Source organism: Telmatherina bonti (assembly GCF_933228915.1).
Source record: "Telmatherina bonti genome assembly, chromosome: 2".
Classification (NCBI taxonomy): Eukaryota; Metazoa; Chordata; class Actinopteri; order Atheriniformes; family Telmatherinidae; genus Telmatherina; species Telmatherina bonti.
Window position 1 is genome coordinate 16,203,192 of NC_136620.1, and position 21,032 is coordinate 16,224,223.

Sequence of the window (21,032 nt, forward strand, 5' to 3'; positions counted from 1 at the left end):
CAAAGGGATTAAATACAGCAAAACACTCTCCTGAAGTTAAAATCAGATTAAATGAAGATGGATAAAAAGTGCTAATGATGTGTTGTATGCTAATGTTACCGCTTCACCACTTCTGACTCGTTTAGTCCAGGATGAACTGCTTTAGTTGTTCTGTTTAGTCACCTATTAAACCTTTTTCAAGATTTTATCAAAGAGGATTACTTACCACTCAGATACCAGTATGGAGCTTCTCTACCAGAAAAATCCTGCTGCTGTTTTATCAAAATGGTCTAGATGATAAAAACATCAAACATGTTGATTTCAAGTCCTGCAGATACTCCAGTGTTAAACTCTGCTTCTTCACCTGCAGGTTGTCTGGGAGGAAAATGGGAGATCACAAGTCCCAAAAGAACAAGTGTCATCAGGAAACCAATCCAGGAATGGTTTAGAAGCTGCTGTAGACAGGTGAGATCACTGGTTCAGTTCAGCAGGTGAGTGTTGAGCAGACATGTTAGATTTAGAACATCCAAATAGTTTTTATAATGACAGCAAGTGACATAAATGACTTGGTGGATGTGGCGTCTAGGATTTCTTGGCTTGTTCATCAACTTTACCGCCAGCCATGTTTCTGGTTTTACTCGGTCATGAAAGTGTAAGTCAAGTAATTTCTGGTTGTTTGCTCTCAGTGATTCATCAGAGGACACAGACTCATTTCTTGCTGCAGCTCTGACCAAAAACGCCAGTCTTTTCAGGTGAGAGTGGAAGTTTATTTGTCTTTGTTGGTGTGATCAGCTGAATCTCACAAAACAGATTCTGTTGACCTTTCTGCTCTGTAGGCTCTTAAAGTTTCTGAATCCTGCAAGCATTCACCACGAAGCAGCTCCTGATGTGAGTACATTTAAAATTGGAGGTTGAGGTATAAATAGAGAAAACTGTGATTTTAAAAAGGTAAAATAAATACATAAAAGTAATTTTGTAATGTTGTTGATTCAAAATAGGAAAAAGACAACATTTTAGATAAATTCTCTTCTTGGAAAAGTCAACTTTTGGCATTACCCCCTGGGGTTCTGTCCCAGCATGAAATGCATCAGCAAATCCATCAAGTCCTGGGTTTGCAATTTATTTATTTACTTTTTCTTGTAGCAGTGGATGTTGGCTAACCTAGAGCTAACATGATATAACGCATAGCTTAAGGTTAAGAAATCAACCCCAGTTCTCTGACACGAGTGAGGTCACTATGTCACTATGGGACATGCCCCCTGATGCTGTCCCCAGAAGTTTTTTTTTGCATTATGCCAGTTCTGACTGGCAGACAGGTCATGTCTGCTCCAGAAGGGAGGAGCCTCCTCCCACTTTAACAGCCTGATGTGACCGTCACTCTTCAGGCTAGGTAAGCACACCTCTTCCTTGCTCCAGGCAAGGAGGGTGGTCTGGCGAAAACCTCTCCTGGCATCCCACTCACAAGTCCACCATGACAACGGCAGGCCCCAGCCAGCCTTCCAAGGCCGACTGTTTCCAGCTAACCATGATGGAGAAAGGCTACAAATCAATTGCAATGTTGGTGAAAGCTTTGAATGCGTCGCTGCAACACCTTGCCTACCAGGCTGAATTACAGGAAAAAAGGTTGACCACACCAACCTCAGACCTGTGGAAAGAGCTATATGTGGTGACAGACCTCTGCCTGCGTCTTCACAAGTGTGCTGTCCAGGCCTCTGGAAGATCCATGGCCCTGATGGTCACTCAAGAGAGAGCCAGGTGACTAAATCTGTCCAGTCTGTCTCAAAAGGACAACACTAAACTCCTCGACGTGCCCGTGGATCTGAAAGGCTTATTCGGTCTGGCCATGGCCATGATGCAGAAACTCTGTGAGGAGAAGAAGCACTAAAGCTGTGCCTGCCAGAAAATGCCATCTTCTCCACTCCCTGCACCCGGCAGTTGGCTCAAGCGACGGCTCTGTCAGCTTATTGTATTAGCAAACTCAGTCTTAGCCTCAACAGGGTGACCTGAAAAGCCGCCGGACCTGAAGGGTGTGTCGGCTAAAAAGCCCTTTGCTGCTTGTGTGACGTCAGGGGAACAAGCTGCGTCTGAAGGCATGTCCCATAGTGAGTTACAGAAACAAATGTTGAAATAGAACTGTGTTATATGTTTATTAAAGGCTTGTTGCACCACTTTATGAAACTTTCGGCTGAACAGATCCTTCTGCAGTTCACCATAAAAGCTGCAAGTTTATATGACAGCTGAGATAAAGTTGATCATAAATGGAAGCCGCCTTATTTGTTTTAATGTTTGTATTGTAATCAGTTCATATATAAGCTTTAAAAAAAAAAGAAAAAAAAGTCATACACTTTCATCCTTAACATAATCTGTGCAAATATATGCAAATAATCAAATAAAATTTATTTATAAAGGACTTTTTATACATTAAGTGGGACTAAGTGCTTCAATAAATAAGAACTGCACTTTTTGCATATTTTATTCTACAGTCATTTAGCAGACGCTTTTATCCAGAGTGACTTTCATACAGTTATACACTATTCACAAAAAGTTAGGGATATTCAGCTTTTGGGTGAAATTTCACAACAAGCCTAAAATGCATTCAAACCTGTACAGGTGAACTTAATGTGATCTTCTCTAAGCTTTTAAATGCACATGTCCAACTGTTAAATGTTTCAATAAATTTTGCACAAGTTGCTGTTCTCTAACAAGGAGCTTAACGGCAAAAATCACAGCAGGTGTGTGATCCTTGAATTGACCAATAAATGTCCTGGTTCAATTAGAGCTGGTGTTTAAACAGTTGTCCTCATCATGCTGTTCACATTTTGACATCATGAGACCAAGACAACACCTAACAATGGAACAACAGTCCCTTGCCATTGCGATGCTTCAAACAGGACGTTCTCAGACAGAAGTGGCCACTGAGCTTGGAGTGTCACAGAGTGTCATCAGCAGGTTGCAACAGAGATATCGAGAGACTGGAAGAGTCACAGAAAGGCCTAGAAGTGGACGTCCTTTGGCCACATCCCGTGCTGATGACCGCTACATTGTGAACACTGCCCTGAGAAACCGGATGATGAATGCCACTCAACTCCAGGCACGTTTAAGAGAGGTGAGAGGCACCCAAGTGTCACGTCAGACCATTCGAAACCGTTTCCATCAGCGTGGTCTGCGTGCTAGACGACCTGCACGGGTACCTGACCACACCACCAGGCACAGGCACCATCGTCTTGCATGGGCCAGGGAGCATTTACGCTGGACGAGGAACCAGTGGGCCTCAGTGCTGTTCTCTGATGAAAGTCGATTCACACTGAGCAGAAATGATGGCCGGCAGCGATGTTGGAGACGTCAGGGAGAGCGCTATGCATCAGCCACTGTTGTCACCAGGCGAGCTTTTGGTGGTGGGGGTGTTTCAGTGTGGGCAGGGGTGTCCACTTGGTACAGAACTGCCCTACACTTTGTGAATGGTATAGTGACAAGCCCATACTACCTGAATAACATCATTAATCCAGTGATTGTGCCCCTACATGAACAGCACAGGCCTAATTTCATCTTCATGCACGACAATGCTCCTGCTCATCAAGGCCGCATCATCAGGGAACGGCTGTTGGAGACTGGTGTACCTCAAATGGAATGGCCTGCACTCTCTCCAGACCTGAATCCCATTGAAAACCTGTGGGATCAGCTGAGCCGTCGTGTAGAGGCTTGAAACCCTGCACCACAGAACCTCAATGACCTGAGGGCTGCCCTTCAAGAAGAGTGGGATGCCATGCCTCAGCAGGCAAGAAGTTGCCTTGTGAACAGCATGAGACGTCGTTGTCAAGCTGTAATTGATGCTCAAGGGCACATGACGAGATATTGAGACGTTCACATTTTTTGTTGTGGTGTAACTACCATTGTTGTTACCTTTTGTGTTGAATGAATTTTTTGAGATGAGGAAATCAGTAGTGCATCCTTCTACTTAAATGTCTTACTTTTATATTATATCATTGTAGCATGAACATATTGCATTTTCCATAAATTTCACCTGAAAGCCAAATATCCCTAACTTTTTGGGAGTAGTGTATATTAATATAACAAAACATATTGCATCAGTCTGACCATGATCACATGATACAGAAGGAATACACCACACATCATTTTATTCCCTAAAACTTGCAAGCAAAGGCAAATGCTATGCTTCATATCACAATAATTGTATCTGTTTATTAAAAAGATCTGGGATTTTACTATCAGGTATTAAAAGTATTAGATAATCAGTAAACCCATCCTGCGTGAAATGTCAGGAATATTTTAGGAACAAACATGATGAGCATCTTGTTTTTTTTTCCTATTCTTTTTTTCTTTTCTTTTCTTCCAGGAGGGTCAGAGAGAGGAGATTAATAAATTTCAGGAAATTACTATGGGGTCCTTGGTCATTGAACAAAAACAAAATGCTTCCAGTGCTTCCTTGGAAAGCCAGTAAAGTTTTATCTCATCACTTTGCTTCACCATCAGCTTCTGTCTAAACCTTGCAGATTTATACACTTCATTAGGTTATCTGTATTAGACCATGTTGTTCTTTCACATAGATTAAACCCTTCAAACATGAGTGATCCTCCAATATCAGACCTGCGACATGCAAGGTAAATAGATGTTCTTTTCGTTCTGAACTCCTAAATTTATTTCAAGTGGTATTCCTCACATCACTTCATCTGATGTCATTTTTTAAAGGTGTCTGAAAAGTGAAGCTGTAGATGCTCCTCACGGCAGTCAGGTTGAACATCCAGCTGATGAGATTTTGTCGAACATGCTCTGCACTGAAAGGTCTGTATCTACTACTGATATGGAAACATAAACTTTGGGTATGCTTGTGAATACCACCCATAAGCCACAACATTAAAACTACTGGCAGGTTTGATGAGAGACTCGGCTAATCTTTTCACAAACATGGGACTGACAGTTACTACTTTCCTTTAATAATCCTTCTTTAGCCCTGTTTTTAACCAATAGGTCCAGCTCAGGACAGGATGCTTTAGTGCGGGAAATCTTGATCTGTTTAATTTCATCAGCGACCATACCCTTACCTGGTAGATGGAGTATCAGACGTATTGCAATAGATGTGTCAGCTATGTAGTCATAAAATTAAAGTGAAATGAAAAATACTGTATCAATACCTGTGACAAAGAGGCCATGTCACTTGCTCTGCACACCGACCCTGCACCACACACACACTACTGGACCTACCCCACTGTTGTAATAGATTATTGAGGGTGTACACTGGATGATTTAGCTACTGGTACAAAGACGGGGTGTGTACGTACCAGGTTTCATGTTCACTGGGAGTTGGGGGGGAAACCGAGCTAATGTTAGAGCCGTGCTTATGAGGCGGAGGAATGCTGCTAGCTAGCAATCTCACATTACCCATCAGAACTGATAGAAGAAATAGTTTAAATTACCATAATTTTTCTCTGTTCCTTTTCTCTAATTGATTATCTTGGGCTTGTAAAGTTCCATCAGTTGATCTCGCTGGTAAACAACTCGTATGTCTTGAAAGAGCCCAAAGTACATGGAGAAATCCTTTAAGTAGCAGAGCATTTCAATGTGATAATAATAGTTAAAACGTTTATTAAATTATTACTTAATATTGAATTATAGTGAAATAGAATATGACCCAGAAACTGAGGAGATTGGTGGACATACAGCAGTTTGTGTTCTTTCTTTTTGGTAGTTGAGACAGTGGAGTTGTTTCAACTTGTTCTTTGCACAGGAAGAACAATTATTTCTGCCTGTTAATAAATTGCTGTGTGTAAGACTCTACCCTTTAAGATTGGGACCTCAAAGGAAGGATAACAAAAAGTAATCAGATATTCTGGTTCCCTTTCCACTATTTAACAGTGGAAATGCAAAATGATGTGTTAACGGCCCATTCATTACTGAGCTGCCCTGTATTGAGCTGGATCTGTTGGTGGAAAGGGCTGTTTAGCTAGTGGTCATAATGTCACAACTTATCAGTATAAATCAGTAAAGTTCATGTCTGCCTATCATTACCTAAGGTCTGACAGCAGGTGGAAAGCTTATTTGTGTTTGTGAATTTTTCTTTAGTTCAGACAAATCCAAGTTAGAACGACCAGAAAAAGAAGAGATGTGGAAGTGTGAAGAAGACTGGGCCTGCTCACGGTGAGCTACATCTTAGAGAGAAATTCATCCACAACTTACCAACCTGACTGTTTCCCTCCAGCAGGAGAGTATACTTGACAGACTGGGCACAACTGTAGTTTGTTGGAAATAATACCACACCAGTCTCTAGAAGTGTGTTAAAGAAGTATTTTTAGTCTCAAGGATTACACATAACCATTGTTCCATCTCAGTCTGTTCGACAAAATCAGTGTTAAACTATTGATCTTTTCTGAGTTAGAAATGCCTTTCATCTAGACTAATTGAAAAGATTTTTCCAGTTCCTTACTTAGCCATGCCTCAACCCCTCAACATCACTGCCCTGCATGTTTTACATCAGTATTTCTCAATCCAGATTCTCAGGACCCACTGCCCTGCAGGTCTTAGATGGGTTTCTACTCCTCCACACCAGATTCAGATTAACTTCCTCATCAAGTTCTGTGCAAGCCTTTTAACAAGCCATTCATTTGATTAAGGTGTATTAAACTAGGTGTGCCTCTATTAGCAGTGGCTCCTTTGGACCTGGAATCAGGATTGCTGTTTTGTTTTTCTATTCCAGTGAACCTGATCCAGCTCAAAGGACCTACTCATCAAGTTTATTGTAAACCTATTAATGAGCCGTTCATTTCAGTCAGGCCTGTTAAAGCAGTCTTTCTCAGTTCTGGTCTTTGGGAACCACTGCTATGAGACTTTTAGAGCAGGGGTCACCAATTTCGGTCCTCGAAATTCTGCAGGTTTTAGGGTTCCCGCTGCAACACGTCTGATCCAAATCACTGGCTTATTAACAGGGAAGTGCAGAAGATGACAACAAATTGTTGAGGACCTTTTCATTTGAATCAAGTGTGTTTTTAAGGTGGTCATTCAGATACTGGAACTGAAAAAATGCAGTTCTCTGTTAACCTTTCTGTCCTCCTCAGCATTTTTGTTTATTTTTCTCATCTTTATTTTTATTAGTTTGGCTGTGTTACAGTTTTGAACCTAAAATTTTGCAATAACTTTTTTGGGGGTCATTTTGTTAATCCATTGTCTTTTTTCTCTAAAATCTTTTATTCTGTCTTTATACATTATTCTCTGTCTGGTGACTTTTGCCAAAACTGTCCCTTTACAAAATAAAACTGTTATAAACTCATTTTTTTTCATAACTTCAGAACTGCTTAAAAACGCCTAACATTCAGTTTTAGGATTGTAACCCCTTAAATGTCAATTTGACTATTTGAATGATCTTTTTTTGTTATTTATTTAAAAAAAAAAAAAACCAAAACATTAATTATTTTCTAAATACTAAATATCAGGTGATCAGTCTTTGTGGCTGGAGTCTTGAAAATGTATTTGATTACATTGTTAGAAGGTAAAATGCCCCATTTACTTCTGCTTAAAACAACATATTTTAATCAGTCATTTCTAGTTTAAAACCATTCATGTTTTACCACTTGGAGGCACCAAGATTATTTTTAGTGTAAAATAATTTCCTATGCGCCAATAATAAATATTTTAATAATTAGAAATGATGTCTTACACACAAACACATTTCTCTGAATATGCTGTCGAGAGATTTAATTAAAATGTTTGGTCTTCTACAGACTTTTGGAGTTGTTAAATCCAGAGCCTCTTAATTCTGATCTAGATGCGGCACGTGATGTGGTAAGTTTTATTCATTCTCACCGTACAGTTTTGATATGAGGATTGATGCCACCTCATGATGCCACTACACATCCTTCTAATTGTCATTACTCTAAACATCAGTAATGATCTCTGCCAAGCAGTAGCTTTGCAACTTGGGGTGAGTTTAGGTGACTCACCTCCCCTCAGTATCAGTTCTTCTAGTTAATGTTTGAATAATTAATAGTATGTTTTGTGCTCAGTGGTGGTTATTGTAATTCCATGTTTCTTCCATTTACAATTTCTTGATAAATTGTTATAGTGATAGTTTGAACCACCTTCAGCCCTCACATATTCTGGGGGGATCACTTGATTTTCTTGATGTGTATATTACCTCTCCTTGGGGGGTGATCAGAATTTTTTTAAGGTGGAGGGGTGGTTGTATTTTTGGTGCTGTTGGCAATCCCCTTTTCCTTTTTGATAACTTATTGACCAATTAGAATGTGGAGAAATAAGGGCCAACATCCAAATTCCCCTTAGAAACACCAATGAGGATCCAGAAGAAGGGTAACCCAAATGTAGTACATTGTAGGAGGGCACAAAGAAGCCTAAAAAAGTCCTTCTTTCTTTAATATAAATTATCCGAACCTTCATGAGTCATTTTTAACTAACTTAAAGTCAAAGGAGTAGACTTTAGCAGTGTTTGACTTGGAATGCAAGTTTTGAACACAGAGGCAAAGATGAGGGGTTATGCACAGATTTTTTTTTCTTTTCAATTGTTGTGTGGTTTTAATTACATTTTGTGTGATAAAGGCTTTTAGCTGAATTTCTTTGAGTCATTTCTATATCCTACATGTCGCGATTTGTGCTTCTTAGCATGTGTATTGTGTACATCAGGTTTTTGTCAGGTGATTAATCCACGTGCAGCAAGCATGTGGCCGTATTTAGCTCAACTGGTACAACACACTCTTATATATTAACTGGTAGCTATGGCTCCTTGCAGCAGCTTGCCTGTGTGTAAAACCAGGCTTCTAGCCACATGCCCCCTGCAGTTCAGCAGACTCATATATTCATTTTTAAGAAAGTACAAAAGTTACCTGGATGTAATGGCACACCATGTCTGAAATGAACTCTTCTGCAACCTGCAATGAAAATCCATAAGAAACATCAAATGCTTAGCTCAGACTAACTTAGTTTGTGTGTTGCTGCATCACTGGTATTAATTGGATGCTTTGTAATGTTTACTAATAAGCTCAATTCAAAGTCTGATTTTCATATTGCTAAAGTTGAATGCAGTTTATATTGACATTAGTTGCACCGGATAATTCTGTTTTAAAGTCGTGGAGAAGGAGAAGTGGGGGACTTTGATAATTGGTAGGGGGAAACTTGCTAAAAAAGCAGAGAATTATTGGGTTATATTAATGTTCCATTTCTCAGGACAACAAATCTTCTTTTTATGCCAAGTCAGTTTCATTTTACAGCTTATTTAAAACAATCTACAGACATGATTGAAACGGCTTCATCACCTCCACCTTTTAGTCTGCTCTAATAACATCCAGGAGTAGCTGAGTCATAGACAAAAGGGTAAGGCCAGAAAACTTCAAACAGGTCTGATGGACCAATGTTTTTGAGACTTTTGGAAGAAATTATTCATTTGATCTTGTAATGTGATGTGATCACGTTTGGTTTTTTTTTTTTTGTTTGTTTTTTTATTTATTTATTTTTTTTAATTTTTTTTTTTTTATGTCATCCTGTGCCACATTGTTACGCCGCCATGTTGGCTAAAAACTAGCTGTTTTATCGAGTGATTGTTAATTTACTGTCATCAAGAATGGCACTAGCTGACTTTACACTTTCAAAACCAGTTCAGCACTAAAGCACATCAGGTCAGACCACAATATTAATAAAATTGTGCTCATTGGTGTTCAAGACATTTATGATTTTACAAAATCCTGGTTTACAAACTTCCAAAACTGCCAACTAGTGCAGACATAGCTAGTTGCTAAGGGTTACCAGAACATTTACAATGACCTAGTCAATCAGTTGTTGCACTTCACACGGGCAGAATTAAAAACTTAAGTGGCAGGATGGCTATTAGACATTCAGCTGCAGAAAGTGCCACAAGCAATATGTCCTTCTCATGTCAAAGGTGGTTTGAAAACAGCAGACACAAATAACATCAACACAATGTGCAGACAGGGATATCTCAATGATATATATAGGAGTTAATGTTACAATTACTGTGAGAAAACATTATTTTACTACTGTTTATTGACACCATGAATGAAAATAAAAAAATCTATAACTTTGCATTAACTCGGAAACTGCCTCCACCATATGCCACATTTACACCACAGTGGAGGTTGACTCTGTGACTACAGTCACTTTCACACAGAGAAACTGTTGATTTTATTTTAGTTTATTTGCTGCTGAACACCAACAAAGTGCTGGCTATCTGGCTGAAGCACTTCCAGTTTTGTTTTGATGGCAGCAACCCATTTAGCCTGTTGTTCAGGGTAAGCAGGCAGTCTGGAAAAAGAAGTTCTGACACTAAAAACTAGCTGTAGCAGCCGAACCGGTAGCAGTATGCCAGCTTTGTTTATCTTTTTACCACCCATGAACGTCCTCATCATGCAAGTCAAACAATCAATGATTAAAGCTGAGATTGGTCTATCGGACAAAATGGACAAGGTCTACAATACAAAACTATGGCCTTTCAAATGTTAAGAATTTGGAACAGGGGTGGTGGTGTTGGTGCTTTGTGGACTTGTGGCTACTGCTTGCAGTTCTAGTTTTGTTTTATTTATTTATTTTCTAAGGCAGATGCTGGATTTTGTTCAGTCATCAGGGCAAGTGATGACTGATCATCACCAATGTAAGAGTGACCATAATCCAAACAAGAAGACATAAAACCATAAATTAGTCTTTTAAGTTATTTAAAGGGTTGTAGGTCTTCACCTTAAAAGAATCTCATCTCGACTATAAAGATGATCTGTAACTGGGGTCATCATAACAACATGATGGACCTGTTTTATGAGTAATGTATCTTTAGGGTCAATATTGATAGAATAAGTTTTCAGTCTGCAATCATCGTTGATAATATAAATACAACAATAAAGCCATAATTCACTGACTGAACAGGTTGAGGCAGACGCTAAATGCTTATTATTATAATGCGTAATTCTTATATATGTCTTGCCTACATGCAAAAGAAAAACAACTTCATATGCAACTGACCCTGAGAAAAAGAAGTATCTTTTAAATGACACTAGAAGCTATCCGTTTCCATTACCTGCTGCAAAACTGCAGCTCTCTTCCTGGGTCAAATACAAAATTTAGAACATTACAACCTAAATTAAAAGCAAGCATCATAAAAATAAAAAAAAACAAAACTGTGTTTTAGAGACTGCAGATGGAAATGAGCTCAGAGAGCTACAGTCTGCTACAATGCATATTTCCCCCTATGATCAGTGCTACTGTACATGGTCCTTATTCAGTAAACTAAATAAACTGAACGAAGATTAATTTCACAACTATCTGAAAGACTGGATTGTGAAACTACAATATCTGTTTTTCCTGTTCACGTAAAGGAAACTGACCTCTTGAGTGTACATTTCTAAGTAGGAGCAAACATGCTTGGAACAAATAAAATTCTGCTTTTCATGTTTTTCTAGGTTTCTCCCAGGGATCCGTGCATGAGTGGGATTTTGGTGCACTCTGCTCTGCCAGTAGAACCCTGTACTAGCCTGAAAGATGCCCCCATCACGGACACTCTCCGCTGGGTAATCAAAGATGTCAGATCACCACTGATTATTATTAACTGAAAGAATTTGTGGAGATCAGCTGAACAAATTGGTTTCAGTTAATACCTGTTCACACAGCTGTTTGTTAAAAAACAACAAAAAAAGCAACAACACATATTTACCTCTGGCAGGACTCTACCCTTTCTGACTTAAACCAGTTAGACATGACTTCTGTGATGTGTCTGTTTCAGGTGGCTTATCGTTTAATTAAAAGGTTAATCTAGTGTGATTATGATGTCAGATCCAGGAATCTTTTTTCCTTTCTGGCTTGTTTAGTGTTAAGCTGTTAAATTTACACAGGTCAAACCCATAAGGCATCTGTGTTAGGCATCTTTTTTTTTTTGTTTGTGGCTTCATACATTGGCAGAGGTGCTCCGTACATCTCAGCACCAGTGATTTAAACCAGTGTGACACAATATTAAGTCTAAATTCACAGGTCAGATTGGAAATTTTGTGAAAATAGTTTTGCTGTTGGTCATAAGTCCTGTTTTGATCATTTATAAGAAAATTTTATTTGTTCAGAAAAATGAACAAAATTTAAATCTTGTTACTCAAAACATTGTACAAATAAAGTCATAAATAATGCATCTCTTTCATTTGGACTGTGTTTTCCAGACACTTTATCTTATGTTCTTTTATAACTTGATCTGTCCAGTGTTGTGACAGCAGAATGATGGTCCGGCTGCCGTGTCGTGCTGAACAGATTTACTTAGCCAAGAGAGGCGTTTTTTGTTCCACTTACGCTTAAATGTTATTCTTTAGTATTATAATTATAATTCCTGCCAATTTTATGTGAGCTTGTATCCTACTAAGTAGGAAAGTTATTTAATCATGATTCTGACAGGCATCAAATGAAGCTGCAGCTCTGCATGCAACTATTCACACAGCTTTGCACGCTGCTGTGCACGCAGCTATGCACGCAGCTATGCATTCAGCTATGTATGCAGCTATGCATGCTGCAATGACGAATCCTTTCATCCAGCATAGGAGAAGGAAGTGTGACAGACCTTCCCACCATCTGCCTTTTGGAGCTGTAAAATGTTTGCAAACCATTTCAAGATCATGGGAAACAGTTACCAAGATGAAGGTTTAAGCTTGCATAGTTTAGACCTAAAGGTGTTTATTTGCCTCTGAATCTCAACCTGGATCATGTTTATATGAACCTTTCTTCTTGCAATTTATTCTTTTGGGTCACCTTTGTCCTTTTAACCATTTGATAAAAACAGATGAAGCCACAGCACCTGTACAGATGTTCAGTTGTGTTACCTTCCAGGAGAACATCAGAGTGGAGGAACAGATTTGTGTTTGTACATCAGCCTGATCAAGTCCAGCTTTGTCTTCTGAGAACATGTCATTTCATTTCATGTGTATGTGACCATGTGTGGAGGTGTACTTGGACAGGCAGTTACTACGTATAAATAACAATAACAACTGAAGAGTGTGACGTTACTTGTACTATTTACACTAAGTTTGATTATTTCAAAGAGCTGTAAGATGTGCCATCCCCCAAATGAACCGCTACCATGGCTGTAAAGTGGAGGACTTTTTTTGGAATCTATTTGAAATGTAATGTATTGTAACTTATTTAGGAATTAGTAATGCCTGATGAATAACAGTGTAACAGCAGAATTTAAAAATGTGAAGCTGGGCAGTTTTCATCATGTTTTTCACGTTTTAATGATAAAACATGAAGTGTTGCTTAGGTAAATGTCTCAAGAAGCCATTGAAGGATAATGATGATGGACACCTTTTATGACTAGCGTCATAAGAATCCAGGGCTAGACCCCAAATTCAGCTTAGAAACACCATGAGGATCCAGAAGGAAGTGAACCATAGGAAAGTATATCATAGGAAGAGTGACCACGTCACTATAAAACTTCCATCTCTGTGGAAAACTACCAATACCTTCATGGTTAATTTCAAACAAAGGCAGTCATCGGAAAACACACTAGAGCTTTTTGAAGCTGAAATAAAACATTTGACCAAGAAAAAAAAAAAAAAAGCAAAAGTGAGACATGATTTATGATTTTGTCTGCTAGCTCCCAGAGTTTTGTTCCACAGTGATGAAACAGACATCTTTGTAATGCACAGATTCTGCTTTCATATGACACATTTTTTGTGTAGGCTGCCTAAAAATGACAAAGCTCAGAAGTGGAAAGTGCTGTTCTCATCTTTGTCTTACATTCTCATATTATTGCTTTGGGTTTGAACTGTGGTATTTGGATACCAATGCTTGGTAGTCTTTTAGCTGAGTTTCTACTTGTCATTTTGCTATGCCACATTAGGGATTGCTGCTGTGTGTGCAAACATGTTCTGTACTGCACAGATCTCATGCTGTTCCCTGGACAAGGATCTGATCAATAAATATAGCAGATGAAAAACAGAAAGAACAACTTCCACCAGGTTGGTTTGTTGGATTATATTTTGCAGACGTCAGAATATCTAAAAAGGAGTACCATGAATCCAAAGCTTACAACCTGAAGGAGAAACAGCTGTGACTGTACTCCTGATCCCCAGATCAGCACTGGCTATCAAGGCTGGTCATAAGTTTATTGGAAAGAAAAAGACCAATCAACTAAGCAGCTGAGATTCTAATAAACTGTGTCTTGGCTCTAAACCATTTCCATTCATAACCTCCGCCTGACTTCACATAGAACCTGCTCTGTCTCCAGGTGTTGCAGAGGAACCCATACTGCGTTCTTTCGCCAGCCGATCGTTACAGTTGGCCAGCTGTGGCTCGAGGATGCAACACTGTCATTGTTTCCCACAACGCTGAACAGCCGCAAAGCTACCTTCCTCCACTCCTCACCCAAATTCTATTGAACTCTATTTTCACCTCCCTCAATTCCAGTTCAGGGGTAAGCACATTGACACAGTGTACCAGGTCCTAATATCTTGTGAAATATGACACTACTTCGGGTCTTTGGGGCCTACACTTGATGTGGATGCTTTTCCATTCAGCCTATAGCAGTGCTTCTTTGTCCTGACTGGGAGAGAGTCCAAGCAGTGTATGATGTCCTGGAGGAGAGTAAAGTTTTCCAAAGCCTTCATCCTGTTGTTGTCCTGCTAGGGGTTGGCAAAGATGAGGCCAAAGCTTTCAAAATCCCCCCAAACTGTAAGTAAAACAAGCAACAAGTGAATGACTCTTTACTTTTTATGGTATCCCAGGAAAATGTTTAGCCCTGTTTACCATTGCCAATGCCATTATTTTCTCCAGGCCTGCTGTTGGTGACCACACCTTTCACTCTGGTCCGTTTGCTGTCCCATCAGTGCTTCCTCTTTCTTCGGCTGTACCACCTGCTGCTGGATCAGGCTGAGCAGCTCTTTGCTGTTGCTGCTGATCAGGTAACAGTTCATCGCTCCCACTGCATGACAGATTCCTGCTTCTCGCTCATCATTCAGATGTATTCACATGTTGGAGATTTACAATTTAGTTTGGCCTTAGACTTGGAGCTGAAAAAGAAAAAATAGGGATGGATGTATGTTTTTCAGTCTGTACTGGCCAATGTGTACATGCATCTTGGGAGTGTGATGTAGAATTATTCAGTGGTCAGTGACAATGTCAAAACGTATCCATTTTCTTTGTTATTTTCAGTCTTTCAATCTATTGCATTTTGAATTGAAGCACTTGTGCTGAAATGCTTGAACTTGAGCTGATAAAACCCGAAATAAAATGCAGTGATGTAGGTAGGGTAAGAGTTCTGATGCATTGAAAATCTGAAAGGACACAGTAAATTCACTATCTATGCATACCAGGGACACACCTAATTTTTCCCATGAAAATTGGTACATTGCAAACAACTCGTTTAAAATCACGGTAACTAGCAAAAAAGATTTTATTTTCAGCAGACCAGACATCACTTTTAATCCTATGTACATCTAAAAGATGCACAGATGTAATCCCTGTACACAACGTATGGCAACATGCTAGTTTAGCTGCTACAAAAGCAACTATCCAGTCACTGCAGATTTGATTTCATTAATTAAAGACCAAACTTCACAGTAGGTAAACTTGTGTTTCTACTTTTTGTCGATGAGCTCATTTGTTTCTATGTTTAGGGCACATGTGGTTCTGAAATAAAACATACATAGTTGGCGGCAATGATAAAATACTTTTATGAAGTTAACCATTTTTTTTACTTGTCGAGACATCATCTACGCATACATCACACTTCTGATGAGATCCCGTTTTTCTCAAGTAAGCAGGAAGATTAGTATACAAAAATAACTGCCTAAGAAAAAGATAAAAGCTATTACTGGTCAGCAGACTGTTGGAGCTGTATTTTCTGTTTCCACTACCTCTACAGTCATCCATCCCTCTGATCAGCCTACTGATCTTGTAATGGTAAAGTCAAAAGAATTTAAGGGCACAAGTTAAGACATGGAATAATAAAAGAAATGTTAAGAAATACACTTTTTTTGAATAGGAGACCCAGTGAATTTCCCAGGAATCCACTCAAATCGCCAACCATGGGTCTTAGGGTATCAGTATATTGAACTACAGTACACAAACTATAAGCTCTGCAGCTATCTTGAAATTCTTGAAACCTATAAGGAGTATTCATGTGATGTTACACATTTATATTAGAAGATCAATCAACACAGAATAATTGGGATTTTTTTCTCTGATTATAATTGTAACAAGGACATCTAGAATTGTGAAATCCCTTGTTAGGATGCAGAAACCTTACCGTAATCATGTTCATCATGCCTACATAACCACGGCAGAAAAACTGTCCAGCGGAGCAAAGCAGTGTTTCCCACATTGTTCTAACCCAAATATTAACAGTTGCCTGAATATATCTGACAACCCTCTCACAAATAATCATTTTCAGTTCAGAGCAGTAACATGTTTAGCAGAGTTAGATGTAAACCAGCACTATCTTTTCTCCTGTAGATGGGAACCATCTTGATGCATTTCCAGAAGATTTCTTCCAGTGAGGAGAAAGCAATGTATCCTAAACAACTTGTTGCTGTGACGAAACAATGGAGCAGTCACATGGAGGACCTGATAACTGGTCGCATGCCTTACCCCTGCATTGTCATAACTGTCCCTGAAGAAGCTGCTCTCTATGGTAATGTTCAGCAGGTCAGTTACTGAGATTCACTCTTAAAAGGTGGAGTATATTAGATTTTCAATATTTTCAAAAATTTAATAAAATAACTACAATAATAATTAGATAGTTTTTTTTAAACATGTAGGTTCCAGTCTGTCCATATTTGATGTTATTAAATTACAAGTTTAATTAATGACAAAGACCCTTCTTAAATATTTACCTGCCAGTAAAAAAAAAAAAAAAGTACTTTTTGTCATTTGTCATTAATTAAACTTGCAATTTAATACTGCATCAAATATGGACAGACTGGAACCTACATGTTCAAAAAACTATCTAATTATGATTGTAGTTTTTTATTAGTTAATTTATTTTGAAAATATTGAAAATCTTACATACTCCACCTTTAAATACACAAACATATAACACAACTGAAACAGTTTCATCTGGAAGCAGGAACAGTGGTGCTGAAAAATGTGATAAGACATGTGACAACTTAAACTCCCTTCAAAGTGGAGACGGAAGAAATCTAAAGAGGTCATATCTAGCAACAGTTTATGTAAAATGTGGCCTTCATCACAGTCATCTGGTCTCAGGTTTGAGCCTCAAAGAATAACTTACAGAGTTATATTATGGTGCAAATAAAGGACAAAGAAAGCTAAATTTTTATAAGTTTTCAGAATTTAAACTCGTACTGCAGCATTATGCATTCACCAAAGATCATATGATGGATTTTCTGATATATTCATTTACAGGCTAAAGAACATAAAAAACAAAGGCTTTTATCTATTCTTTCTCTGTGCAGACTGTCCTTATGACTCTGGAGAGCAGTAAGCTTTCAGTACTGTTAAATGTGTTGGATTTTAGTCCTGATGTCAACCAGAAGACTCTGATCGTAGCAAACTCTGTTCAGGATGTTGAAGACATTTTTCAGGTGAGATTCAGTTCTACAACCCAGTCTTCTGATTCTTCTTCTTTCATACTTTCCTCCACTGTCTATCAGACTACACATGTAGCAGATGTGGGTGATCACACTTACTTGAGTAACCACCTTTCTTTTTACTTGAGCCACTTTTTGTCTTACATGAGCAAATTTGTGAAGCTGTTCTTACTCTATTACAGCAGGAAACACACCTCCTTACTCACCATCCATTCAGTTAGATTTGCTTAATATTTGTCTGACATTCTTCCACTTTCACTAGTCAGATCTAGCTATGCTGTCAGGTGACCGACATGACCATAAGCATATTCTGACTTCTGCAGCTTCATGTCTGAATAACATCACCTAAACTGACAGGAGGTCAGCGAGTCCAACATAATCACCTGCTGTCCAAGAGAATAAATTTTCCCTAATTGTGTCTAGAAAAAAATCTAAAAAAGCTTTCTTGTTTTTAAGTGAAGTGTTACTGTCACAGAGGAGTGTTGTCAGAAAACCAGAACAGCCTCCATCAGACTCACTTACCCTGAGTATTTGAATTGTCCTTAAGAAAATCCATTGAAAAGTCCATGACCTCAAAACTACTGTATGAGAAACTGAGGCACAGAAAAACAAAAAGGGGCAGAGAGGGGGACATCTGTAGTAGTCCTGTTACAGAGCTTTAACTCCCACCTCCAGCAAAGCCTCGACCATGTTCTGAGTAAAGCAAGGAAAATTGAGCTGAAGTTGACTATATTCCATGTCTCTATTGTTGAGGCAGCCAGTCGGAGCTTTGGCTGTAACTTCAGCAGTTGGTAATCCCAAAAGTCGGTGGACACCAGCGGTGAGGGATGCCGTCAAGCTGAAGGAGAAATCCTACTCAGCCTTTTTTACTAAAGGGACTCTGGAGGTAGCAATGGGTACCGGCCTACTAAGCGAAACGCAACTTCCACTGTTGCAGTTGCAAAAACTTGGGCATGAGAGGAGTTTGGAGAAGCCATGGAGGACAATTTCTGGACTTGGAGGAGATTCTGGTTCACCATCTGGCGACTCAGAAAAGGGAAAAGTGCTCCGTTAACACTGTGTACAACGAGGATAGGGGGATGCTGACTTTGACTCTGGATGCTGTGGTTTGGTGGAACGAATACTTTGAAGTCCTCTTAGATCACACCAACATGTCTGATCAACAAACATTCTGATGAGGAAGCAGAACTGGGGGACTCAGGGGTGGGCTCTCCTATCTCTGGGGCTGAGGTTGCTGAGGTGGTTAAAATCTCCTCTGGAACTCTGGATGAGATATACCCAGAGTTCCTTAGGCTCTGGATGCTGTGGAACTGTCAGCAAGAATTGTCTTTATACACATTGTGGATGAACAGGTCCAAAAGTTTAGAGATTAGTTTAGTTTATGAGCCATTGGGGACTTAAGCCTTACCAACATTTTCATAGCTTCTAGTGTCATATATCAGCACAGCACGACTTCATCACAGCATTTACTGGGAGACATTATTCAACCTGCAGACAGCAGGTCTGCAGGGTGTTTCTCCATGCGTCCACATGGTAAATGTAGAAAGGGAAAAGTAAAGTAAGTGACGTTACTTTTCAAATGCAGTAATGTGTAAAGTAGTATTACAATTTACAGCAATAAAGAGTAACTAATTACTTTGAAGAACTGAGAAAAATTGCATTAGGTATTGAAAAGTAGTGCAAAAAATCTCAGAATAAGTATCCAATGTATGAAAGCGGTTTACTTAGCGTGTTTGGTTCTGTATTTGCATATGCTTTTCCTCTTCCACCAAACTGGCACGAGCTCTACTCTTTGTTGTAGACTACCTCAACATAATGCTTCATTAACACTTCATAAAAGTCTTTATGTTGAATAAAAACTTGACAGTTGGCACTCAAAACTTTAAAATAAAAAAAAACCCACTACAACTACTACTGTCTACCATAATTAAAACTACATACAAAATTGATACTAAAACAACATTAAAATGCAAAAACTCAACTCAGTGCGGGAAGCACTGGGATTCCCATAATGCCCCATAATTCAGCACATAGCTACGCTTCTCAACTTTCCGAATCCGTTGGAATTTCAGCAATATTGTAAACAGTCGAAAAGGAAACAGTATTTCAAAGAACGTATGTAATTTTCTATCACCGTCAATAGCTCTGGCTTTAAAGAGTTAAAGTGTTATCAAAGGATTTAATTATGTTACAGTGACTAGAATTACATGTTGACTTACTTACTATATTCTTTAGGTTGTGAAAAATAAGTCAGCTTTCTGTCTGAAGACCCATGAAGGACTAACAGACCAGTTTGACTTTGTCATCAAGCAATGGAAGAAGAACATTGAACCTGGCACACATGTCATTCTAGGTAAATTGTTTATATTTCTGGTAAATGTTGGTACTGTCAACAGTAAAACCATTTATAATCAATGTGACCTCTGTCCTGCAGTCACCACCAGTGAGTGTCTGAAGTCTCTTGGCATCAGAGATGCAACCTGTGTTGTCCACTTCGGATTTCCTACTTCTCCAAAGATGTTTGGCAGCAGACTCTTCTGCATGGCTCAACATTTCAGAAATATGTCCCAACAGGTAAGCCCGGGGTGTCCAAAGTTGGTCCTCGAGTGCTGCTGTCCTGCAGGTTTTTAATGAATCCTTGCCACCTCTGTATTTATCAGTAACTGACTCTAAGCTAAAATAACTCTTTTATTTTGATGTGATTGTGATTAGACTTTAGTATAATTCATATTTATGACAGCAATACTTGATTTTTGCTAATAAAAGCCAAATTAGTTAGACACTTACCTTTAAAAGGATTTATTAATTTATAGTTTCAAGTTTGGCTAACCAGATCATTGGATGTGGGTCCCTGCCTGAGATGGAGCCCTCACAACAATGCCTCCTTAGTTTTTGGTTCCTACCCTTTGGTAGGTGTGACAGCTGTAGCCACAGCAGGAAGGAAACAGGCTCGTTGTAACATGTTAGTCTGTTCATTGGCGCTCAAATCGCCAACCATGGGTCTTAGGGTATCAGTACATTGAACTACAGTACACAAACTATAAGCTCTGCAGCTATCTTGAAATTCTTGAAACCTATGAGTATTCATGTGATGTTACACATTTATATTAGAAGATCAATCAACACAGAATAATTGGGATTTTTTTCTCTGATTATAATTGTAACAAGGACATCTAGAATTGTGAAATCCCTTGTTATTTTGATGTGATTGTGATTAGACTTTAGTATAATTCATATTTATGACAGCAATACTTGATTTTTGCTAATAAAAGCCAAATTAGTTAGACACTTACCTTTAAAAGGATTTATTAATTTATAGTTTCAAGTTTGGCTGACCAGATCATTGGATGTGGGTCCCTGCCTGAGATGGAGCCCTCACAACAATGCCTCCTTAGTTTTTGGTTCCTACCCTTTGGTAGGTGTGACAGCTGTAGCCACAGCAGGAAGGAAACAGGCTCGTTGTTAACATGTTAGTCTGTTCATTGGCGCTAGCCAGAGGGTTAATTC

At 38.9% G+C, this 21,032-nt stretch overlaps 1 protein-coding gene across 1 annotated transcript in view; it reads left to right on the plus strand.

The window, feature by feature from the left end:
* tdrd12 (tudor domain containing 12) overlaps positions 1-21,032 on the plus strand; it is a gene marked incomplete at both ends in the record, with an annotated part of 50,901 nt that overhangs the window by 12,259 nt on the left and 17,610 nt on the right. The window contains 13 exons of the mRNA XM_079256441.1: positions 350-444; positions 666-731; positions 1,396-1,734; positions 6,058-6,132; positions 7,710-7,770; positions 11,403-11,510; positions 14,204-14,389; positions 14,493-14,646; positions 14,749-14,876; positions 16,429-16,620; positions 17,391-17,519; positions 19,761-19,878; positions 19,960-20,099. Coding sequence (XP_079112567.1) covers positions 350-444; positions 666-731; positions 1,396-1,734; positions 6,058-6,132; positions 7,710-7,770; positions 11,403-11,510; positions 14,204-14,389; positions 14,493-14,646; positions 14,749-14,876; positions 16,429-16,620; positions 17,391-17,519; positions 19,761-19,878; positions 19,960-20,099 — 1,791 coding nt within the window. The remainder of the gene's footprint in view (positions 1-349; positions 445-665; positions 732-1,395; positions 1,735-6,057; positions 6,133-7,709; positions 7,771-11,402; positions 11,511-14,203; positions 14,390-14,492; positions 14,647-14,748; positions 14,877-16,428; positions 16,621-17,390; positions 17,520-19,760; positions 19,879-19,959; positions 20,100-21,032) is intronic.